Source organism: Panthera tigris, chromosome F3 (genome assembly GCF_018350195.1).
Source record: "Panthera tigris isolate Pti1 chromosome F3, P.tigris_Pti1_mat1.1, whole genome shotgun sequence".
Lineage (NCBI taxonomy): Eukaryota > Metazoa > Chordata > Mammalia > Carnivora > Felidae > Panthera > Panthera tigris.
In genome coordinates, this window is record NC_056678.1 from 14,185,671 (window position 1) to 14,205,128 (window position 19,458).

The following is a 19,458-nucleotide window of genomic DNA, read 5'->3' on the forward strand; positions in this document are numbered from 1 at the left end:
CCTTAGAGCTCTGCTACGTAATGTAATAATGTATGGTCTAGGAAGCATCACCACTTGGGTACCTGTTTGAAATGCAGGATTTTAGGCCTTACCTCACTCCAGCTGACTAGAATCTGCATTTTAATAACATCCCCTGGTGATTAGTATACACATTAGAATATGCGAGGCAGGACACCTGGGTGGCTCAGTTGGTTAAGCATCCAACTCTTGATTTCGGCTCAGGCCATGATTTCTTGGTCATGGGATCAAGCCCTGCATCAGGCCACGTGCTGCCAGTGTGGAGCCTGCTTGGGATTCTCTCTCTCTAAATAAATTTAAAAAAATTTTAACTGCCTTTGAGTGTATACCTTATATTTGGGACAGATCTTTTTCTTTAATAATATGCATTAAAAAAGCAGATTGCATTTCTCTAAGATGTCCAAAAATATCAATTACTGCAGACACAATGTAACTCTAAGTAATGAAATATTCCTGTTGGCTCTGATGAAAAATAAACACCCTTAAAGAGTACTTTAGCATTCTCCGTAATGGGGTTTTTGTAGCAACTTTGATGATGATATGTGTTGCCTACCTTTTCAGGTGCCCCTGCCCAACACCCTCCCCCTCCCTAAGAGGGAGACTATCCAACAGAGCTCCAGCCTCACTTCAGCTCCTCCCACTACTTTCAGCCTCACCTTCAAGGTATGTACAACGTCCTTCTCTAAAGGTCCTTGATGAGTGCATGCAAGGGGACATATGTTAAAAATACTCTTTTGGTATTTTTACTTGTTTTGTGTGGTAAGCAACACTACTAAGCTGAGGAAATAGTTATGTCAAATTATACCCTAAAATTTTATTAATTTCTAAATCCACTTTAAAGTGAGGCTTGTTACGGTTACGAATTTTGTGTTAAAAATATAGGAGAGCACTTATATTCCGTGTTTGTACTGAGTCCCTCTCAGGGACCATAGTTTTTGGATACATCAGTTGTGTACAAAACAAACCAACTAGCTTGGTGTTTTATCCTAAGTACCAGTAATGGTAAGACTGTTAATTTTCTATCTTTCCTGTAAATCATGTGAATTGAATGAATGCACTGTAATAAGTAGAATGTTTTATGATGAGGTAATTACAAGTGATTTTGATTTGATTTTTGTTGGATAATTTTGAATGAGAGGGCAAAAAAGATAATAGACAACACGCTTTTTTTATATCAAGAAATTTAGGCTTGTTTTTAAAACTCTTTTGTGTTTATAACTTTGAGCTGTGTCACTGACGCTTTTTTACAGTTGAGTTGAGAATTTTAAATCAATTTCCACTCACCTCCAGATTAGTCAGGTTTTTTTAAAAAGCACAGACATGAAATAAAGTGGAGGTTTTTTAAAGTGTGTATGTTTATTCCATTGGTGCTGTTTGTTCAGTTTTGTAATTTGGGCAAGTATAACCTCTATAGCGGGGCCTCCTAATGCTGCATTGGTTGACAGCGAATCTTTGATGGTCTTCAGGAGAGGGGGAGACATGTTGGCCAATGTTCATTTCTGGAAGTTTGAGACTAAAATTTTATGGGGTAACCATTCTGCTTTGTGTTAGCCCCCATCTTTCCCCAGTCCTTCCTCTTTATTACCAGTTCCTACTCAGCCGTTGTTTTTCCACTTGAAGGACTATCTCAGTCTGTGTTTTATACTGTGTCTTAATGTGTGGTTTTGACTGTATGCTATTCAAGGCTAGTCTAATTTCACACAGGCAAATATATCATCATAAATTCTTTAGGCCAGTTAATTCTTCAGAGAACCTATTCAACACTGCTTTTCACTTAATGTTTTTGACATTCCAAGAAGAAATATACATTTAAAATTCAAATGAATTTAAATTAAATGTCATTAGCTTAAAACTTCTCTAGTTTCTTTACTTTTACTTCTTCTGACATCTCTCTTTAGTTGGGTAATATATGAGTATAGAAAAGTTCTATTACATGGATTTTGTTGATAGTTTTTGTCAAGGGGAAAAAATTAGTATTTTTAAGTTGGTATTTCAAAGACCTACAACATCTTAACTATGGCATTAAAAATTGTTACTTGATTTTTTACAGCCAAATTTTATAGATTACTTTCAGCATTTTTTCTTGGCCCAGTATTTTGACCAGTAGGTCTAAAAACACCACAATCTGTGTATCTGTTCCTTCCTATTGAAGATCTACATCTGTGCCATCCAGTTCAGGATCCACTCACCACATGTAGTTAGTAAGCACTTAAATGGGCTGGTCCAAGTTGAGGTGTGTGCTGTAAGTGTAAAATAGACACCGGATCTGAAATGTTAATATTTTTAAAAATTAAAACATGTCAATTTTTGTGTTGATGTGTAGTTTTTAATTTACATTGTGGATACATTGGGTTGAATAAAAGATGTTATCGATATTAGTATTACCTCTTTAGTTTTTCAAAATGTGGCTATTAGAAAATTTAAGATTATGGGTCGCCTGGGTGGCTCAGTCGGTTAAGCGGCTGACTTCAGCTCAGGTCATGATCTTGCGGTCCGTGAGTTCTAGCCCTGTGTCGGGCTCTGTGCTGACAACTCAGAGCCTGGAGCCTGCTTCAGATTCTGTGTCTTCCTCTCTCTGACCCTCCCCTGTTCATGGTCTGTCTCTCCCTGTATCAAAAATAAATACACGTTAGAAAATTTAAGATTATATATATGGCTTGCATTTACATTTCTGTTCAGTAGCACTGGTCTAGGTAGATGAAAATGCAACCTGTTTTTACATTTTAAGAAACTAGGAGACTACAGGTAAAGCCCGTAGTCACAAATTCAAATGGCAGCAGTCAGTATCTGAAATGCTTGTTGAGGTCTGGGTGTAAAACAAGACCTATTTCTACTGCACCCAAGCCTAAAACCTATCTGGTTACTTTGCCTTTTAAAACGCTGAACATAAAACAGCCAAACAAAAGGTGCCTGTCATCTGCCATTTGACAACTGCCTTATACAGAAGGAATAGGTATTTATGGAGGGCCTTCAGTGCCTTTCCAACTGGAGTCAGAGCCTTAGGTCAGTCCTAAGGGGCAGGACATTTCTGTTTCTTTATTCATCTGGAGGGGTGGGGACTCCTATGGACATGATACAGGAGCTTTGACTTTATATTTCACTGACTTCTTTGCCAAAGCTGTCAACAAGCTCTCTTTAGATACACAATTACAGCCTACTGCCTCCCAGTTAGAGCAAGGGAACAAAGATAAAGGGGAAAGTGAAAGGTTTGAAAGCCTTAGGATTTTAATCTTTTAAATTTTTGCAGTTTTTTTTGAAGGATTATATTTGGAATTTATTTATTTATTTTTTATATTTGGAATTTAAATATACGCACCCATGTGTATGTTGGTATGTGTATTCTGCATTCGCTTTTTTTTCCCCCTTTAAAAAAAAAATGTCCATTTTATTACAGATGGAGTCAGCACGGAAGGCATGGGAGAATTCTCCAAATGTACGGGAAAAGGGGTCTCCAGTAACTTCCACAGCACCTCCAATTGCAAGTGGAGTCAGCAGTAGTGCCAGTGGGCCCAGCCCTGCTAATTACAATTCATTCTCAAGTGCATCAATGCCTCAGATTCCTGTTGCTTCAGTCACTCCCACAACATCACTATCAGGTAGAAGGTTTTATACCTTTCCTTTAAATGTCTTAATTATTTAACATTTCCTATGATCTTTTCCTGTTTACTATCCCCAAAACCTACTATTTTTAAAATATTTAAGACTGCACAAGGTCTGATCATTAGCTGTTTTGTAAACTCTTCTTGCCCACCCCCATGCCCTCCTGTGTGCTTGCAACAACCCCCCCATAGGTACTAATAAGTAATTGGCGAAAAGATGTTTATCTTTTTCCTCTAAATTTTTCTATAAAATTCACAATTGGATTTTTTTTTTTAATTTTTTTTTTTTAACGTTTATTTATTTTTGAGACAGAGAGAGACAGAGCATGAATGGGGGAGGGTCAGAGAGAGAGGGAGACACAGAATCGGAAGCAGGCTCCAGGCTCTGAGCTGTCAGCACAGAGCCCGACGTGGGGCTCGAACTCACGGACCGTGAGATCATGACCTGAGCCGAAGTCAGACGCCCAACCGACCAAGCCACCCAGGCGCCCCAACACAATTGGATTTTTAGTTTTTAACCTATATATATATAGCTAATAGTCCAATTCAGAAATAACAAAGAATCACACGAGCTGTAGATTTTTGTGATCTGTATCTAATTTGAAGGAATTGTTGGCCTAAATCTATTGTGATGACGTGTATTTTCTGGTGAAGAATTAGGGGTAAAGAATTTCCGGTCTGTTATTTGACGAGATGATATCTAGTGGGTTTTGTTTTTTGTTTCATCTGTTTTTAAGGAGAGTCCATGAACACCCCAGGTTAGAAAGTGTTTTTCTTCCTTAAATTTTTTGCTAGTATGTAATCCTTTCATTAAACTATATCTCATTTGGGGACTTTACATTTCTTAAGTAATTACATTTCTAAAATGCTCGACTCTAGGAAAGTACACCCTTTTACCATATGTATAACCACGTTTCTTATATTGAAAACAAATTTCATTTCAAGCTTTCCCACTATTCTGTAATGTTTTCCAAAGCAACAGAAGCTGCTTTCCAAAAGATATAAAATAATCCAGCACATAATTTACTTTCTTTGGTTCTCATTTAGTGATTGCACTACTGCCATTCAATATTCTGGCATTCTATACCAAAAGAATTGGTCTTTAGAATATACTACAGTTATTTTGGTGTTATCAAAAGTATGAATCAAAAGTATGTATCAAGACAAGCATAGAGATTCAAATCATAGAGTATTCTATTTCTCTTCCCTCTTTAAGACCCTTTCAAGCATTCCCTACCATGAATTTGTAAGACATCTTCATTATACTTAGCATTGTACCCAGTCATTTGGGTGGATAGGAGTTGGGACTGTAAAGCAACCAGGAGGGGAGTGTGGTGGGGAGATTAGGAAATAAAGGGACTGGGAAGGTTCCTACATCTTTCTTTGGACCCAGCTTGAACAACGCAGGGGCTAGGGGCATTGACCCTCCCCTCCCCCACGTAGTCAAAAAACAAACAAAAACAGACAAAACAAAACCCCAGGATAACCTTTTCCCTAGGTATAACTTTTGACTCCTCCCCTCCCCACCCAAATGAACTACTAATAGCCTACTATTGACCAGAAACCTTACTGATACCATAAGTAGCCGATTAATACATACTTTGTTACATGTGTTATATACTGTATTCTTGGCAATAAAGTAAGAGAAAAGAGAATGTTACTAAAAAAAAAATCATAAGAGAAAATACATTTACAGTACCGTACTGTATTTAATTGCGGGGCGGGCGGGGGGAAGTCTATGTGTAAGTGGAGGGACCGCCCCACACTGTTCAAACCTGTATTGTTCAAGGGTCAAGTGTACTTCTTTCCTCCAGGTCTGGTTCCCCCACACTCTCCTCGATTAAGATAAATTTTTATACTTCCTGCCCAATTATCTACTGCTAGAAACTCAAGTGGAAGGAAGAACAAACGTACCTTGATCTTGGTCCTCTCTTAGAACATCTTTTGAAGTCTGAAAAGAATGATGATTACATCTCACTTTTTAATCAAATGCCAGTATTGTCATTCCTCCAGTGTTACAGTCATTAAAGCTCACTGATCTGCAGAACTAATTGATCCTTCAAGATCTTAAGTTTTATAACTCTACTTATTTACTAATAATTTGTCTTTGTTTTTAACGTATCATCACATACCTGTATTTTGCTGGTATATATACCAGGAGGGAGGGGACTGACTATAACCTTAAGTTTATATGGCTTTTAAGAGCACTTGTGATCTCTAAAGGCTCCTTTTACATTAATGATTTTTAAGGTGCAGCACTTTGTTCTTCTATATTCTTAATGTCTATGCTTGACCTTAGTAGATGTTTGTAAATATTCATAAATGAATGCGGCTCTTAAGATTACCCTTAAGGTATTTTGCTGGAAAGAAGAAAAACTCTAACCTTTGTTTACGTGACTTTTTAGGAGCAGTTGTGATCTCTTGAGATGCATTTACATCCTTAATTATTCATAAGGTGCAGCATTTCATCCTTCTGTCTTGTTACATTTAGCCTAGCCATAAATGAATGAAGCTCTTGACCTTCCTTTTCTTTATGATGATTAAACACTATTAGTTGGAGACCAAACTGTAACAACCCTGTAGGCCCTTGGCCACCTTATTTTATGAGTACTATTTTGAAATTGTCTTCTCTTTGTATTTTTTTATTGTATATATTTCCCCAAATTTTATAGTCTTGTTTACATTTGGTGATTGTTACTTAAGTACGTGGGGAACATAAACATGAATTTGCCAGTTTCCAGCTGGTGCTTGAGTTATTTTACAGTGAACAACAGTGACACTTGAAAATATGCTACTTTCCCCCCTCTCCCATGTATAGGAGCTGGTACATACACTACCTCTTCTTTGAGCACAAAATCTACAACCACATCAGACCCTCCTAATATTTGTAAAGTGAAACCCCAGCAGTTACAGACAAGCAGCCTACCTTCTGCAAGTCATTTTTCACAGTTAAGCTGTATGCCTTCCCTTATTGCCCAGCAACAACAGAGTCCACAAGTCTATGTGTCTCAGTCTGCAGCAGGTAAGATTTTTGGGCTTGGGTATAGGGAATTTAGAAAATGAAGAGTTTTTAAAATGCTTATATTTTCTCTTTTTCAAATTAAAAAAAATTTTTTGAGCTTTATTTATTTTGAGAGAACGTCAGCAGGGTGGGGAGGGGCAGAAAGGGAGGGAGAGACAGAATCCCAGGCAGGCTCCACGCTGTCAGTGCCCGACACAGAGCTCAGTCTCACAAAACACGAGATCATGACCTGAGCTGAAATCAGGAGTCGAACTCTTAGCCAGCTGAGCCACCGAGGCAGCCCTCAAGTTTAAATATTTTTTTGATCTGCTTTGCAAATTTGTTTCCTCGTTGAATTTAATGTTATCTCTCCTTGGTAAGTATTCTGGGACTCTTAGCAGTTCCTTATACATATGTTACAAATCTATTAGACAAATTAGTGTCTAATAATTGGCAAAATAACTTCTGCATTAGATGTTATTCCAGTCAAGTTATAAAAGTTTGTTATCTGAAACTTGACAAATTGATAATGAAATTTCTGGGGAAGAGTAAACTAAGATTAGCAAAGAAGAAAAAAATAAATGAACACAGTCTATTTCTTCTCTTTCTATTCAAAGAAAGGCATTTTCTATGTGGAAGGTATAAAGATTGATTTCTTTAAAGGTCACAGGTATTATTAATAGTTTCTTAATTCATTGCTGGTGAGTGTATAAATTGAACCTAATTCTTTTAGAAAAGTATCTCAGAATATTCTATGTGTATGTACTTAACTGTAGTGAGAGTTTTCACACTTACGAATCTTATATAAATAAATTTCTCTATTAATAAGAGATACATGTATGAGAGTTTTTATTCATTGCAATATTGTTTATAATGATGACAAATTAAAAACAATATGGGAACTTCTCCAAAACATACTATTATATAAAAACAGCAAATCACAAAATAGTTTATATAATATATAGAAATTTGTTAAGAATCTATACCAAATTCTTTCAGTTATTAAACATCACTTTCTTTGAACTATTAAATTCCTTAATTAGATATAAAATTAGAGTAGGTTTGCCAGTAAGCAGGTAGGTTCATTTTCACTGTTAGTAGATCAGGTCAAATTTTACTAGTTTATACCCCATTGGCAGTATATGAATATCTGTTTTCCTGTATCATCACAGGTACAGTTGACCCCTTGAACGATGCAAGGGTTGGGATGCTGACGCCCTACACAGTCAGAAATCCACATACAAGTTTTAGCCCCTCCCCCCCCACATGTAACTACAAATAGCCTACTATTGATCAGAAACCTTACTGATAAACAGTTGATTAACACATATTTTTGTATGTCATATGTATTATATGCTGTATTCTTACAATAAAGTAAACTAGAGAAAAAGCGTTACTAAGAAAATTGTACGGAGAGGAAAAATGCATTTACAGTACTATATGGAATTATTCGAAAAAAATCTGCATGGTTCAAACCCATGTTTTTCAAGGGTCAACCGTACTAGAGTTTTGTTGTTTTAATTTGCATATACCTGTCTGCCAGAAGTTTTGCATCTTTCCACATATCTAGTTTTTCCTTGGCTGTAGTAATTTTCAGAAGGCTCATTTAATTTGAAATCTGCTTCAAGATTTGGTTTTTAGTTACTATTTGGAAAATTCTGAAGTTCAGACACTGACTGCTGCTTGTTTTTCCTGATGGTCTGTAGCTCAAATCCCTGCTTTCTATATGGACACGAGTCATTTATTCAACACCCAACATGCACGCTTGGCCCCACCATCCTTGGCTCAGCAACAAGGCTTCCAGCCAGGTCTTTCTCAGGTAAATACCACAGACGTTTGTTTCTTGGCATGCTAATGGTGTAATGGTTACCTTGGGCTACAAATAACAGCCTCTTTGAAGTTAAAATCTTCTGTTGACAACATGGGACAATCCACGATTACTTTGATACGTACTGGCCAAATTTTCACACTTTTCCCAAATTTGCCAAACCTTAGTGATTAGCAGTGTAGAAAAAGTAATGTATTGAAAGGAAAATTTAGATGTTTACATTTGGTTCCCTTTGAAAAGGGAGCTGATATGCATGGCATTGTTCTTTTATTCTTTTCATATCTCAAATTTTTATTTTCCCAAGTGTTGTGATTTGTGTATATGGTGCTCACGTATTGTTTTTTATTGCATTGCAGCCAGCCTCAGTTCAGCAGATTCCGATCCCTATTTACGCGCCACTGCAAGGGCAGCATCAGGCCCAGCTGGGTCTCGGTGCTGGACCTGCCGTTTCCCAGACTCAGGAGCTGTTCACTTCCTCACTTCAGCCGTACAGGTACCTGCTTTTGTGACCGCTGGGCCTTCTTGCCATATCCCTACTGCTCCTTCCTCCCCCCTTCTCCCCCCGCCCAAGCTAGGATGACCCTGTTATCAAAGTACGTTAAATGATTATATGTCATGAGACTCAGCCTCTGGTAATTTCAGTCAAGACTTTACCTAACAAAATGAGACCTCAAACCTTCTTGAAGATGAGGATAACAACAATCCCAGAACAATTAGAAATCACAGAAAATAGCTGCTAACGGACCTAAAAAGGCTCCCTTCCATCTTGCTGCAACAACTAGAAATCTACGCCTGCTGTGGGGTGTGAGCCGAGACCTGGCAGGTGACAGGAGTATGTAAGGGGTCAGGGTTTAGGATGGGGTGTGATTAAAGAGAAGAGCAGAGTGTCAAAGAACAGAAGCGGTGGTGAGAATGGTGACAAATATAGAAGAAACTGTTTTTTTGATCAAGGAAATCTTTTGATTGGTATGAGTTGCTCGAAACATTGTTGAAAAGTTTGCGGCTACTTTCCAGCTGTGCAAAAAAGAGTTCGGTGATGAGCGATGTCGTCCTTAGCCGTGGGAGTTGGAGTAGCTGTGCACTGACGGTCTGTGTCTTGATCCCCGTCTTAACGACTGTCTTGGAAGATGTACTTCTTAAGACCAGGACTGTTCAATAGAAATATGATGTATGCTGTGTATGTGATTGTGGCTAATGACAGCCATATTAGAAGGCACAGGTTAGCCTTTGAAAGCAGCTGTTTGTATTCCTACATCATTCTGCTACTTCTTGCTCTCAACCTAATCAGCATAATGTTTATTAATATGGAATCCCTGAATTAACTTCTGCCATGACAGGGCAGTTTATAACAGTATGCTTATGTTTTCCCATTTTGTATTTGAAACATAGACCTTCTAAAGATTGGTCGTGACTCCAGGCTAGCATTCCTGCTTAATGGCTTTTGTTTCTGCCACATATGTCAGCTTTAACAAAGCGTAATATTATTTATGGGTAATATTGTCTTTAACCCACTACTTTGATCTAGTTACTTTTTATCTTAGCATTTTTAAAAATACAGCTTGAAGGCCCCTATCCCAGAGGTAAGAGGGTAGTCTGAAGTTAGATTTCAGCATTGTATTTTTTTTTTTAACCATTCGAATATACAATACAGTATTATTAACTATAGTTACACAAAATTGGAAGCAGGCTCCAGGCCCTGAACCATCAACACAGAGTCCAGTGCAGGACTCGAACTCAGAAACCACAAGATCATGACCTGAACCAAAATGGGATGTCTGACTGAGCCGCCCAGACACACCCCTCTCCTGCCATGACTTACTTTACAAGTAGCAGTTTGCAGCCTTTGGCCATAATACTGTGTTGGGCATTTTAAAGTTGCTGAGAGGGGTGCCTGAGTGGCTCAGTCGGTTAAGCGCCCGACTCTTGATGTCAGCTCAGGTCTTGATCTCACGGTTTATGGGATCAAGCCCCTAGTTGGGCTCTGCGCTGAGCGCGGAGCCTGCTTGGGATTCTCCTTCCCTGTCTCTCTTGCCCTTCCCCTGCTCATGCACACACATGCTCTCTCAAACATTAAACACTAAAGCTGCTGAGACAGTAGATCTTAAAAGTTCTCGTCAGAAGAAAGAAGTGTTTTTGTAACTATGTGCATGTATGGTGACAGATGTTAAATAGACTTGTTGTGGTGATCATTTCATAATCCAGATACTGAATCATAATGTAATACACCTGAAACTAATACAATGTTATATGACCACTATACCGCAATAAAAATAAACCAAAACTTTGTGGGTAATCCTGAACAACTACTCTGCTTCATCCCATAGAAGTGTTGAGATCTTTTATAAGAAATATATACATAAGAGGAAGTAGTGAAATATAAATAATAAAAGTCAGCTATTAGTGCTATCAATCTGAAAAGGATGTCCATACCAAAGAGAAAACCAGATCTGGTTATGAGCTTGCTATTGAACACATGACAAGAGAATCATTCTCATTGTTCAAGAGGAGAAAAATCTTACTAGTTTCTCAGGAAGAGCAAGCCTTTTCCTAGAACTTTGTTGTGTTCAGGGCTCTAAATCATGACACAAGTGCCTTAGGCACAATCTGCATTCTCTCTTTTCTTAATTGTGCTAATGAGAGTGCTTGGTCATTTGGGATACCCATTCTTAAGACCCCCAGATTCCAAAATAGAATTCACTCGCTAACACAAGTCTTTTCTCTTCAATACCTATGTAGGTCTCAGCCAGCCTTTATGCAAAGCAGTCTGTCACAACCATCTGTGGTCCTTTCTGGTACTGCCATCCATAACTTTCCAGCTGTGCAACACCAGGAACTTGCAAAGGCACAATCAGGTCTTGCCTTTCAACAGACCTCAAATACGCAACCTATTCCTATCTTGTATGAACATCAGCTGGGTCAGGCATCAGGACTAGGAGGTTCCCAGCTGATTGATACACATCTTCTCCAGGTAAGATGAACTAGGATCCTACATTGTCATTGTATTCCTGTGCAACAGGTTACTTAAATAAACTGTTTTTAAAGAAAAAAGGTTAAAAGACTTAATGGCAGGGGAAAGCTCTTTTTACCTAATACTAAAATTCTTAGAAATTGCTTTCAAGTTACACACTTGATGTCTGAATTGGAAAATTTTCAATCTTACTGCTGTTTTCCTACAAAATTTCTCCTAGGCTAGAGCAAATCTTACCCAGGCTTCAAATCTTTATTCTGGACAAGTACAACCGCCTGGTCAGACAAATTTTTATAACACTGCCCAGTCACCAAGTGCTCTCCAGCAGGTAAACTATGGCATGGTAAATTTCCTCAATTTTCTTCATTATTTTATTACTTTTACTGCTTTTGTTGTTGCTTGGCAGTTTTTAAATAGAACCAGGATGGGGGAGATGGTACGATAGTTGTCAGACTTTTCTCTGAGGTTTCCTAGAATTCCATGGGGTCACTGGAAGTAGACCCTGCTCGGTCCCACAACACCCTTTCCTTGGCCACATGAAAGTCAGTTCAGCTGTTTGCCTGTTTGTTTTAAAAGAGTTTCCATGTACTCATTTATTGTAACAAAGGATACCATGAATATAAAAGTTCGAAAACCATTTTCAGGATATACAGTTACATAAAAGCGTGAGAGGTGCTTTAACCATTTATGCTAGAGGCGAAGGAAGGCTCTAAAGAACATCACCCTGGTTAATGTCATACTTAGAACAGTGTGGCAGAGTATGACAGTGTAAATGACAGACATGTACTGTCTCTTAGCAGTGTCACAAATCTAATCTTTGAAAGTTCGTAGAGGACTGAAGGAGAGAGGCAGACCATTAGTCATTTTCTTATTACTAATTTTGGTGGCTCTTTGGAGGGTAGAAATTCATAAATATATTTATTACCTTATTGACATTCAAATTAAATACCGTTTATATGAAAACTGAAAGGTTATGTTTCTTATTGTCAAAGGTCATTTTGACCAGACCTGAAAACAATATAGAAATGTCTATTTGGGAAGTGGTAATAACGCTGCTTTCTTAGGTTATACCCCATGATTTTATTGTATTATGTCGTTGTTAGACATGTGCCATGGATTAATTCAAAGATAGTCCTAATTATTTTGGTTATATCGTCTGTACTACTAATCTGTCTTAGTGTTGCTCCTTTAATAAAAGAACGGAGATAGCACTAAGCAAAAGATTATATGTGAGACACATTAACAGATTGACGTAGTCTGTTTAAAATGTTATTCAAAAGTTTATGAAGGGTTGTATATGTAGTTGTAGGGATGTACATACAGTAGGTATAAGTAAATTGCTGCAGTTACTGTTTGCTTATTTCCTAGGTTACAGTACCTTTACCAGCATCTCAGCTTTCGTTGCCTAATTTTGGATCTACGGGGCAGCCTTTAATTGCTCTGCCTCAGACTCTTCAGCCCCCATTACAGCATACCACCCCGCAAGCCCAGGCCCAGAGCCTGAGTCGTCCTGCACAAGTAAGCCAGCCTTTTAGAGGACTAATCCCTGCTGGAACACAGCATAGCATGATCGCAACCACGGGAAAAGTAAGTGAAGAGAAACCGACAGTTTCTTTAAGAATTTAAGGCCATGTGTTTAGATGTATGCGTCTGTGTAGTTTATAAAAATAAACAAAATGCATCGGTTTTTACCACCTTCCAGGAAGTCTCAAACCCCAGGATACTTTTTTAACGTTTATTTATTTATTTTGAGAGATCAGGAGAGAGCATGAGCAGGGGAGGTGCAGGGGGAGAGGAAAAAGGAAAGAGAATCCCAAGCAGGCTCTGTGCTGTCAGTGCAGAGCCCAACACGAGGCTCAATCCCACAAACTGAGATCGTGACCTGAGCTGAGGTCGGATGCTTAACCGACTGAGCCACACAGGTGCCCCTCAAACCCCAATATACTTTTAAAGATCTATTTACTTTTAATGTGTTTGGCTTCCTCTGGTTTTTGCCTAATAACAATTCACAAATTTTGTGGAAGAATTGGGTTTACACAATCTCTTAAGACTTTCCATCCATAAATTTGGCCTGGATCATTCCATGGTATTTGCAACTTAATTATAGGATTTGTGTACTAAAGGTTTTTGACCATTCCTGGATTAAGTCTTCGTATATAGAACACTAAACACAGCATTCAGCTTGTGGGATTCCAGAAATGCTGAGTTTATCGTATGCTTTTTTTTCAGATGTCTGAAATGGAACTGAAAGCCTTTGGAAGTGGCATTGATATAAAACCAGGCACACCTCCGATCAGCGGTAGAAGCACCACACCAACATCTAGTCCCTTCCGGTAAAATGGGCATTTGGATTTTCAGATACTTAAGCACGATTTGTTTGTTAGATCTTACTTACTATGTCACCAGGTCTGTGGTAAGCACAAGACATTCCGATAGTTGTATCTGAGATGTTAAGCTATTAAATTCTTAAGAATGTGTTTGCTATACTGTATTTTTAAGTTTTTTTTTTTTTTAAATACAGGGCATATCTAGCTAGTTTTCTTTCTCACCTCTGCCCCCTCCAGTGTCTCTCCACTGCCATAATATTTGGTAACTCACCGTGGTAAATTTTCATCAGCTACCACACAGGAAGAATCTACCAAGAGCAACGTCTCTAAAAGTCTGACAGCATTGTTTATTTGGCACTACTGTACTGACCAGTGATGGCTTTTTTCCAAGGGCTACTTCCACAAGTCCGAACAGCCAGTCCGGCAAAATGAACAGCATTGTCTATCAGAAGCAGTTCCAGTCAGCCCCTGCCACTGTGAGAATGACACAACCATTTCCTACACAGTTTGCACCCCAGGTGGGCAGATACGAGTGAGAAATGAGTATTATTTCCTTGCAAATGAGTGCTAATCTGGCTAATTCTCTGATTTCATAATCTTGCCATATTGTAACTAGTTTAGAAACAGAGTTTTTAATGAGAAACAGCTTCTTATTTAACAGTAAATTTGTGACCTGTGTTCTCTGCAATTTTTAGCTAGATACAGGTAGTATCCGTAGAGTTCTAAAGCAGACAAGAGAAGTAGTCAAAAGATTCCCCACACAGCTCTGATCACTTATTTTAGTCCTGTTTCTTTTATCTTTTTTTGAAGAAGTTGACTTTTCAGAGAAGGGTCCCAGTGCTTAAAGTTTTCTAGGTTTAAAGATTTTTTGTTGTTGTGTTGTTGTTGTTTTTTAAGATAACTATGTGTAGTTGAGGTAAAATTTCCAAAAGATGTTCTAATATATGTGTAAAAACGTTGGCTTCTCTTCCCTTTGCTGATCGTATGGAAAGACTAAAATTAATAGTAACTCTCACAAACTAGCATTTGTTCCTGAAAAAACACTTTATTTGTTGAATTGGTATCGTTTTTATTTATCTTCAGATTATGTTTGGTATAAGTGTGTGCCTTTTCTGCAATTATATCTTTTTAAAAAAATATCCTAATTAATAGCTTTTCTATCTCCCCTTCAGAATTTGTAGCTGAATGAAATGCTAGAGTCCACTGAAGTGCCATAGCATGCTTTGCCTAATTTTTCTGTAGATTCTCCAAGCATGGCCTGTTTGTTCTTGGTCCTGTAATAGAATGGCACAAATCCATACACTTCCTTTCACTGGCAGAATGGGCACAGATTTACTCTGAGATAAGCCAACCTTGGTCTAGTTGGCAGAATTTTTTTTTTTAACAGTTCAATGTTGTATGTTTTGTTTTTTTCACTCAGATTCTCTCTCAGCCTAACCTGGTCCCTCCATTGGTAAGAGCCCCACATACTAACACCTTCCCAGCGCCTGTTCAGAGGCCACCAATGGCACTGGCCAGTCAGATGCCTCCTCCGCTGACCACAGGCCTCATGAGCCATGCTCGTTTGCCACATGTAGCCAGGGGTCCTTGTGGATCACTATCTGGAGTCAGAGGTAATCAGGCCCAGGCTGCGTTGAAGGCTGAACAAGACATGAAGGTTAGTACAGTGTTAACAGCCAACAGAGCAAGAATCTGTCTCTGAACCATGTCTTAAGATGCCTCTGGACCATAACCACATACCCAGGCATTCATTGTCTTAGCAGACTTAACCGAGCTAACTGCTTTTATTCACTCCTGGTTTTTTTTTTTTTTTTTCCTTTTTTTCCCTCCCTATTCCCCCCACTTTTTCGTTTTTTTTTTTTTTTTTAATTTTTTTATTATTATTATTATTTTTTTTTTTTTTTTTTTTTTTGCAACTTTAGTTAGCAAACAAGTTGACATTTTAAACTCTGGCAAAATGAATTACTTTAAAAATACATATTTGAGGGAGATCTGAGTTTAGCTGCTACCATTTTTTGGAAGAGCAAAAAAGTGATACGGATTATTATAGGCTTCCCCATTTTCTTCCCCCCTCCCCCCCCGTTTGGTTTTCTTTTTTATCCTTTCCCCCTCCCCAAACTTAAGATATAAATCATGGTTATGTGAAAACTCTGGAGTGGGTAAGAGATTTTTACCTATCTTGATTTTTCTTCCTTCATGAATCATCCATGTACAGTTTTCTTCTCAAGCTGTTTCCATGCCCGTTTTTTTGCCCGCCACCTGAGTTGGCACGTCCCACAGCAGATGGTGCAGCTGTAGATGAAGGACTGGGAGAAGCACTTTGGGATCCTTCACGATAAAAGGCACTGATAACGTGATGTTTGCTGATGCAGAAGAGTGCCTTTAGGAGTCTGTGTGGGGACAGTTTTTCTAGCGTAAACTGTACCTGTCTGCCTGTACAGCCAGCGGAGTCCATTGATTTCTATATTTACTTAGACTTGACTTTAGAGGTCTTAGTAATTCTGCCTATTTTGTCACTATGTGTGTGTGTGTGTTTATCATGTCAGACTAGAACAAAGAAACGTTTATTGCTTTCAAATAGGGCAGTGTCCAAAGTAATGCTCTACTCTGAATTAGAAACATGTTCATGATCAGTCGCTTAGAAAATTTGGTTGACTGGCTGGTTTCTTTCTGCATTAATATCCCTCATTTCTCATCCTGAGTAATCAAATTTAAAGACTACTCTGCGGTGAAACTCTTGTTAAATATTATCTACTTGTATTACGGCTGTGTGCCTAGGGATTTCCATCTGTTCATAACTATTAAATATACTTGTATATTTAATACAAGTGTAGAAATCTTTGGAAACTATTTGGCCATGGTTTCCACTTGTGCTTCTGTCTCCTTGGCACTTGATTTTCATATAATGCCCATGTTGGAAATGACAGTAGAGCTTATAACGGGGAGGGGGGGGTAAAAATTTCTTGAATTGCTTTAGATCTTTGGATAGTACAGGTTTCCTATAGAACACGAAGGGCTTTTTTTGTTGTATGCAAGAGATACAGAAACTTAAATTTTATTTGTGTACATTACAGTGGTATAATTTACAGAGTGACTGACGTAAGTATATTCTCCGGGGCACGTAGCCATTAAAAGTAGGAGATTATTTTACCAGCTCAGGATGTGGTAGGAGCTATCAGAACTTAGTGATCAAGTGAAGTTGTAGTTACTAATTTCTGACGCTCTTCCCCTGCAGAAGAGAGCTGTGGGAAGAGGACTCAGCCACAAGACATTTGGTCCTAGGTGTTGGTAATGCCACAATATAAGTGCTTCCTTTTCGTTTTATTGTAGACCACATATTGATAACTAGAAGTTTTAAGTGTTACATATATATGTTTTCAAATTTGCAAGCAGCTTCCCTAAACAGAATTTGATATCAATAAGTTTTGTTCCGGAAAAGATACAGAGCAACAGCAATTTCTATCTTCTTATCTTATAAGAGGGCAAACTTTGAAAAGGTGGTGGGAGGTGGTCCTGTTTCCAAATGCTTAAAAAAAAAAAAAAAAAAAAAAATCACATGGAATGATTGCAAAGATAGGAAGAAATCTATCAGTTAAAAGCTGAAAGATCATTGAGGTGCTTTTGGTTTTGGGCCAGACCAGCGAGGGGAAGACTGATTTGTGGTCGGTACGAGAGTGTGAACTGAGACTGATGGATGGGCTTTGGTGGCGCTGCAGCATTTTCAGTTGTTGTTTCTTATTTTTTAAGGCAAAGCAGAGAGCAGAGGTTCTTCAGTCCACGCAACGGTTCTTCTCTGAACAACAACAGAGCAAACAGATAGGAGGCAAAGCCCAGAAAGTGGACAGTGATTCCAGTAAACCTCCTGAAACACTGGCCGACCCACCTGGTGTCTGTCAGGAAAAAGTAGAAGAAAAGCCACCCCCTGCACCCACCATAGCCACCAAACCTGTTAGAACTGGACCAATCAAGCCTCAGGCGATCAAAACAGAAGAAACAAAATCTTAAAGGCTGTGGTTTATTGCCGGGGCCGGGGGAGGGGAGCGGGGAAAGAGGGAGAACTGAGTCGGATAATGCCAGCAGCCAAAGGGGTAAAATGGTCTATGACATTATCCTGTCCAGAGCTTGCAGGTGCACAGGGGACACAGGAGCAATTTACACTGACACACAGCTGCTGCACCAGTAAAGTGAGGCTTTGCCGGCTCGCACCTCCTATGTGATGCACACTCGGTTGACGGCCGTGCATCTTCGGTCAGAATCTATGTACAGGTATGCATACGCATCCCGTGAGTGCACAGAATTTAGAACTGCAATCCTTACGGTTAGATGAAACACCAGAAGTAGAGGAAAATAACCCTGCAGAGGAACAGCTGATGCCGAACAACAGTGATTCCAGCCAATGTGTCAGGTGTGGTCTCTTTGCTCCCTGTGTGCTTTGGGTATGGTTGTAGCATTTGTGGGCTTGGTGGTCAAGAACTGAAGGTAACTGGTGCTGGATAGAGGAGCCTTATTTTTTATTATGGCAGCTTGCTATTTTTGTAACCTTGTGATTGAGTTGAACACAATCAAAGTACAGTAACTGATCTCCCCTTCTTCCTGGATGAGTGAGTAGATGATGAAATGTTGACGTCCACACCCTTGGACGTCCCCAAGAGGGCAGGGTTTGGCTAACCGCTTCTGTTTGAAATGATGCTGTTTTGGTTGTGGCCCGAAGCTTTGAAGTGCTGCTTGGCGTCTCCTTTCTCCCACGGAGTTCTTATCGTTCAAACACGACAGATTGGGTAAAATACTAGTTAGATTGAGTCTGGCTTGCCTCCACTCCATCATCTTTGTATGAATCCAATGGGGTTTGTTGGGTTTTGGTGTGTTTTTTTTTTTTTTTTTTTAACGGTTTTTTAGCTCATGTTCATCAAGAGCAGTGAATACCTAGAACCGTGCCCTTAATGACAGGAAATCCTGTCTGAGAAGGTGCATTTCTTTACCAGAGCTGTGTTGTACCACCCTTTGGGCCCTCTGCTGGAAAAGTAGAATCAAGTCTCAAATAATGCCTTTTTAAATTGTATCCTCTAGTATTCTAGATGTAGGACAGTACTGTATCATACCTCTGTGAATGTAAAATACCTTGTACCTGCTTTATGATACGTAACAGTGACCGTGCTTTCTCAGAGCTGTTTTTAATGACGTTATTCTAGAATGTTTTCTTTCCAGATGATGATTGAGAAGCTAATAAAAAAAAAAAAAAATGGTGCCAGGTACCACAACAGTAACAGAACTTTGCTGTTTTCTGGGGGTTTGTTTTTTTACCTGTTTTTTTTTTTCTTTTTTATTAATGGAGCGTGCTGGATGTGTCTATAATCTTGTGCAGATGACCGCAGAACCTGGAAAGGCTGTTGCTGCTATTGATGCATAACATACTGCTATTGGTCTTTTTATATAAATAAATAAATAAATATATATATATATATACATACATATACATATATATATATAAATAATTTGAATTTTTGGAAACCTTAGCTGTGCTGTCAACTTTGGAAAAACTACCCCAGTCGTACCGTGTTGGGTTGGCATTGTACAGAAATTAACAGCCATATTGGTCTAGAAATGTTAAACACAATTTTTTCCATTTGTACAGGGGTAACGCACTGTATTAAATGTGTAAGGTCTTATCTACATGGGTTTGATTACAGAAACTAATAAAGTATTCTCTAAATAATGAA

The 19,458-nt window shown here is 38.7% G+C and overlaps 1 protein-coding gene across 1 annotated transcript in view; it reads left to right on the forward strand.

The window, feature by feature from the left end:
* Nucleotides 1-19,458, forward strand: part of PRRC2C (proline rich coiled-coil 2C) — a 94,930-nt gene extending 75,472 nt beyond the window's left edge. Inside the window, 12 exon segments of the mRNA XM_042976750.1 lie at nt 580-681; nt 3,413-3,614; nt 6,436-6,639; nt 8,325-8,437; nt 8,803-8,939; nt 11,183-11,414; nt 11,635-11,742; nt 12,783-13,001; nt 13,644-13,747; nt 14,133-14,259; nt 15,162-15,398; nt 17,489-19,458. Coding sequence (XP_042832684.1) covers nt 580-681; nt 3,413-3,614; nt 6,436-6,639; nt 8,325-8,437; nt 8,803-8,939; nt 11,183-11,414; nt 11,635-11,742; nt 12,783-13,001; nt 13,644-13,747; nt 14,133-14,259; nt 15,162-15,398; nt 17,489-17,746 — 2,043 coding nt within the window. The 3' untranslated portion in view covers nt 17,747-19,458.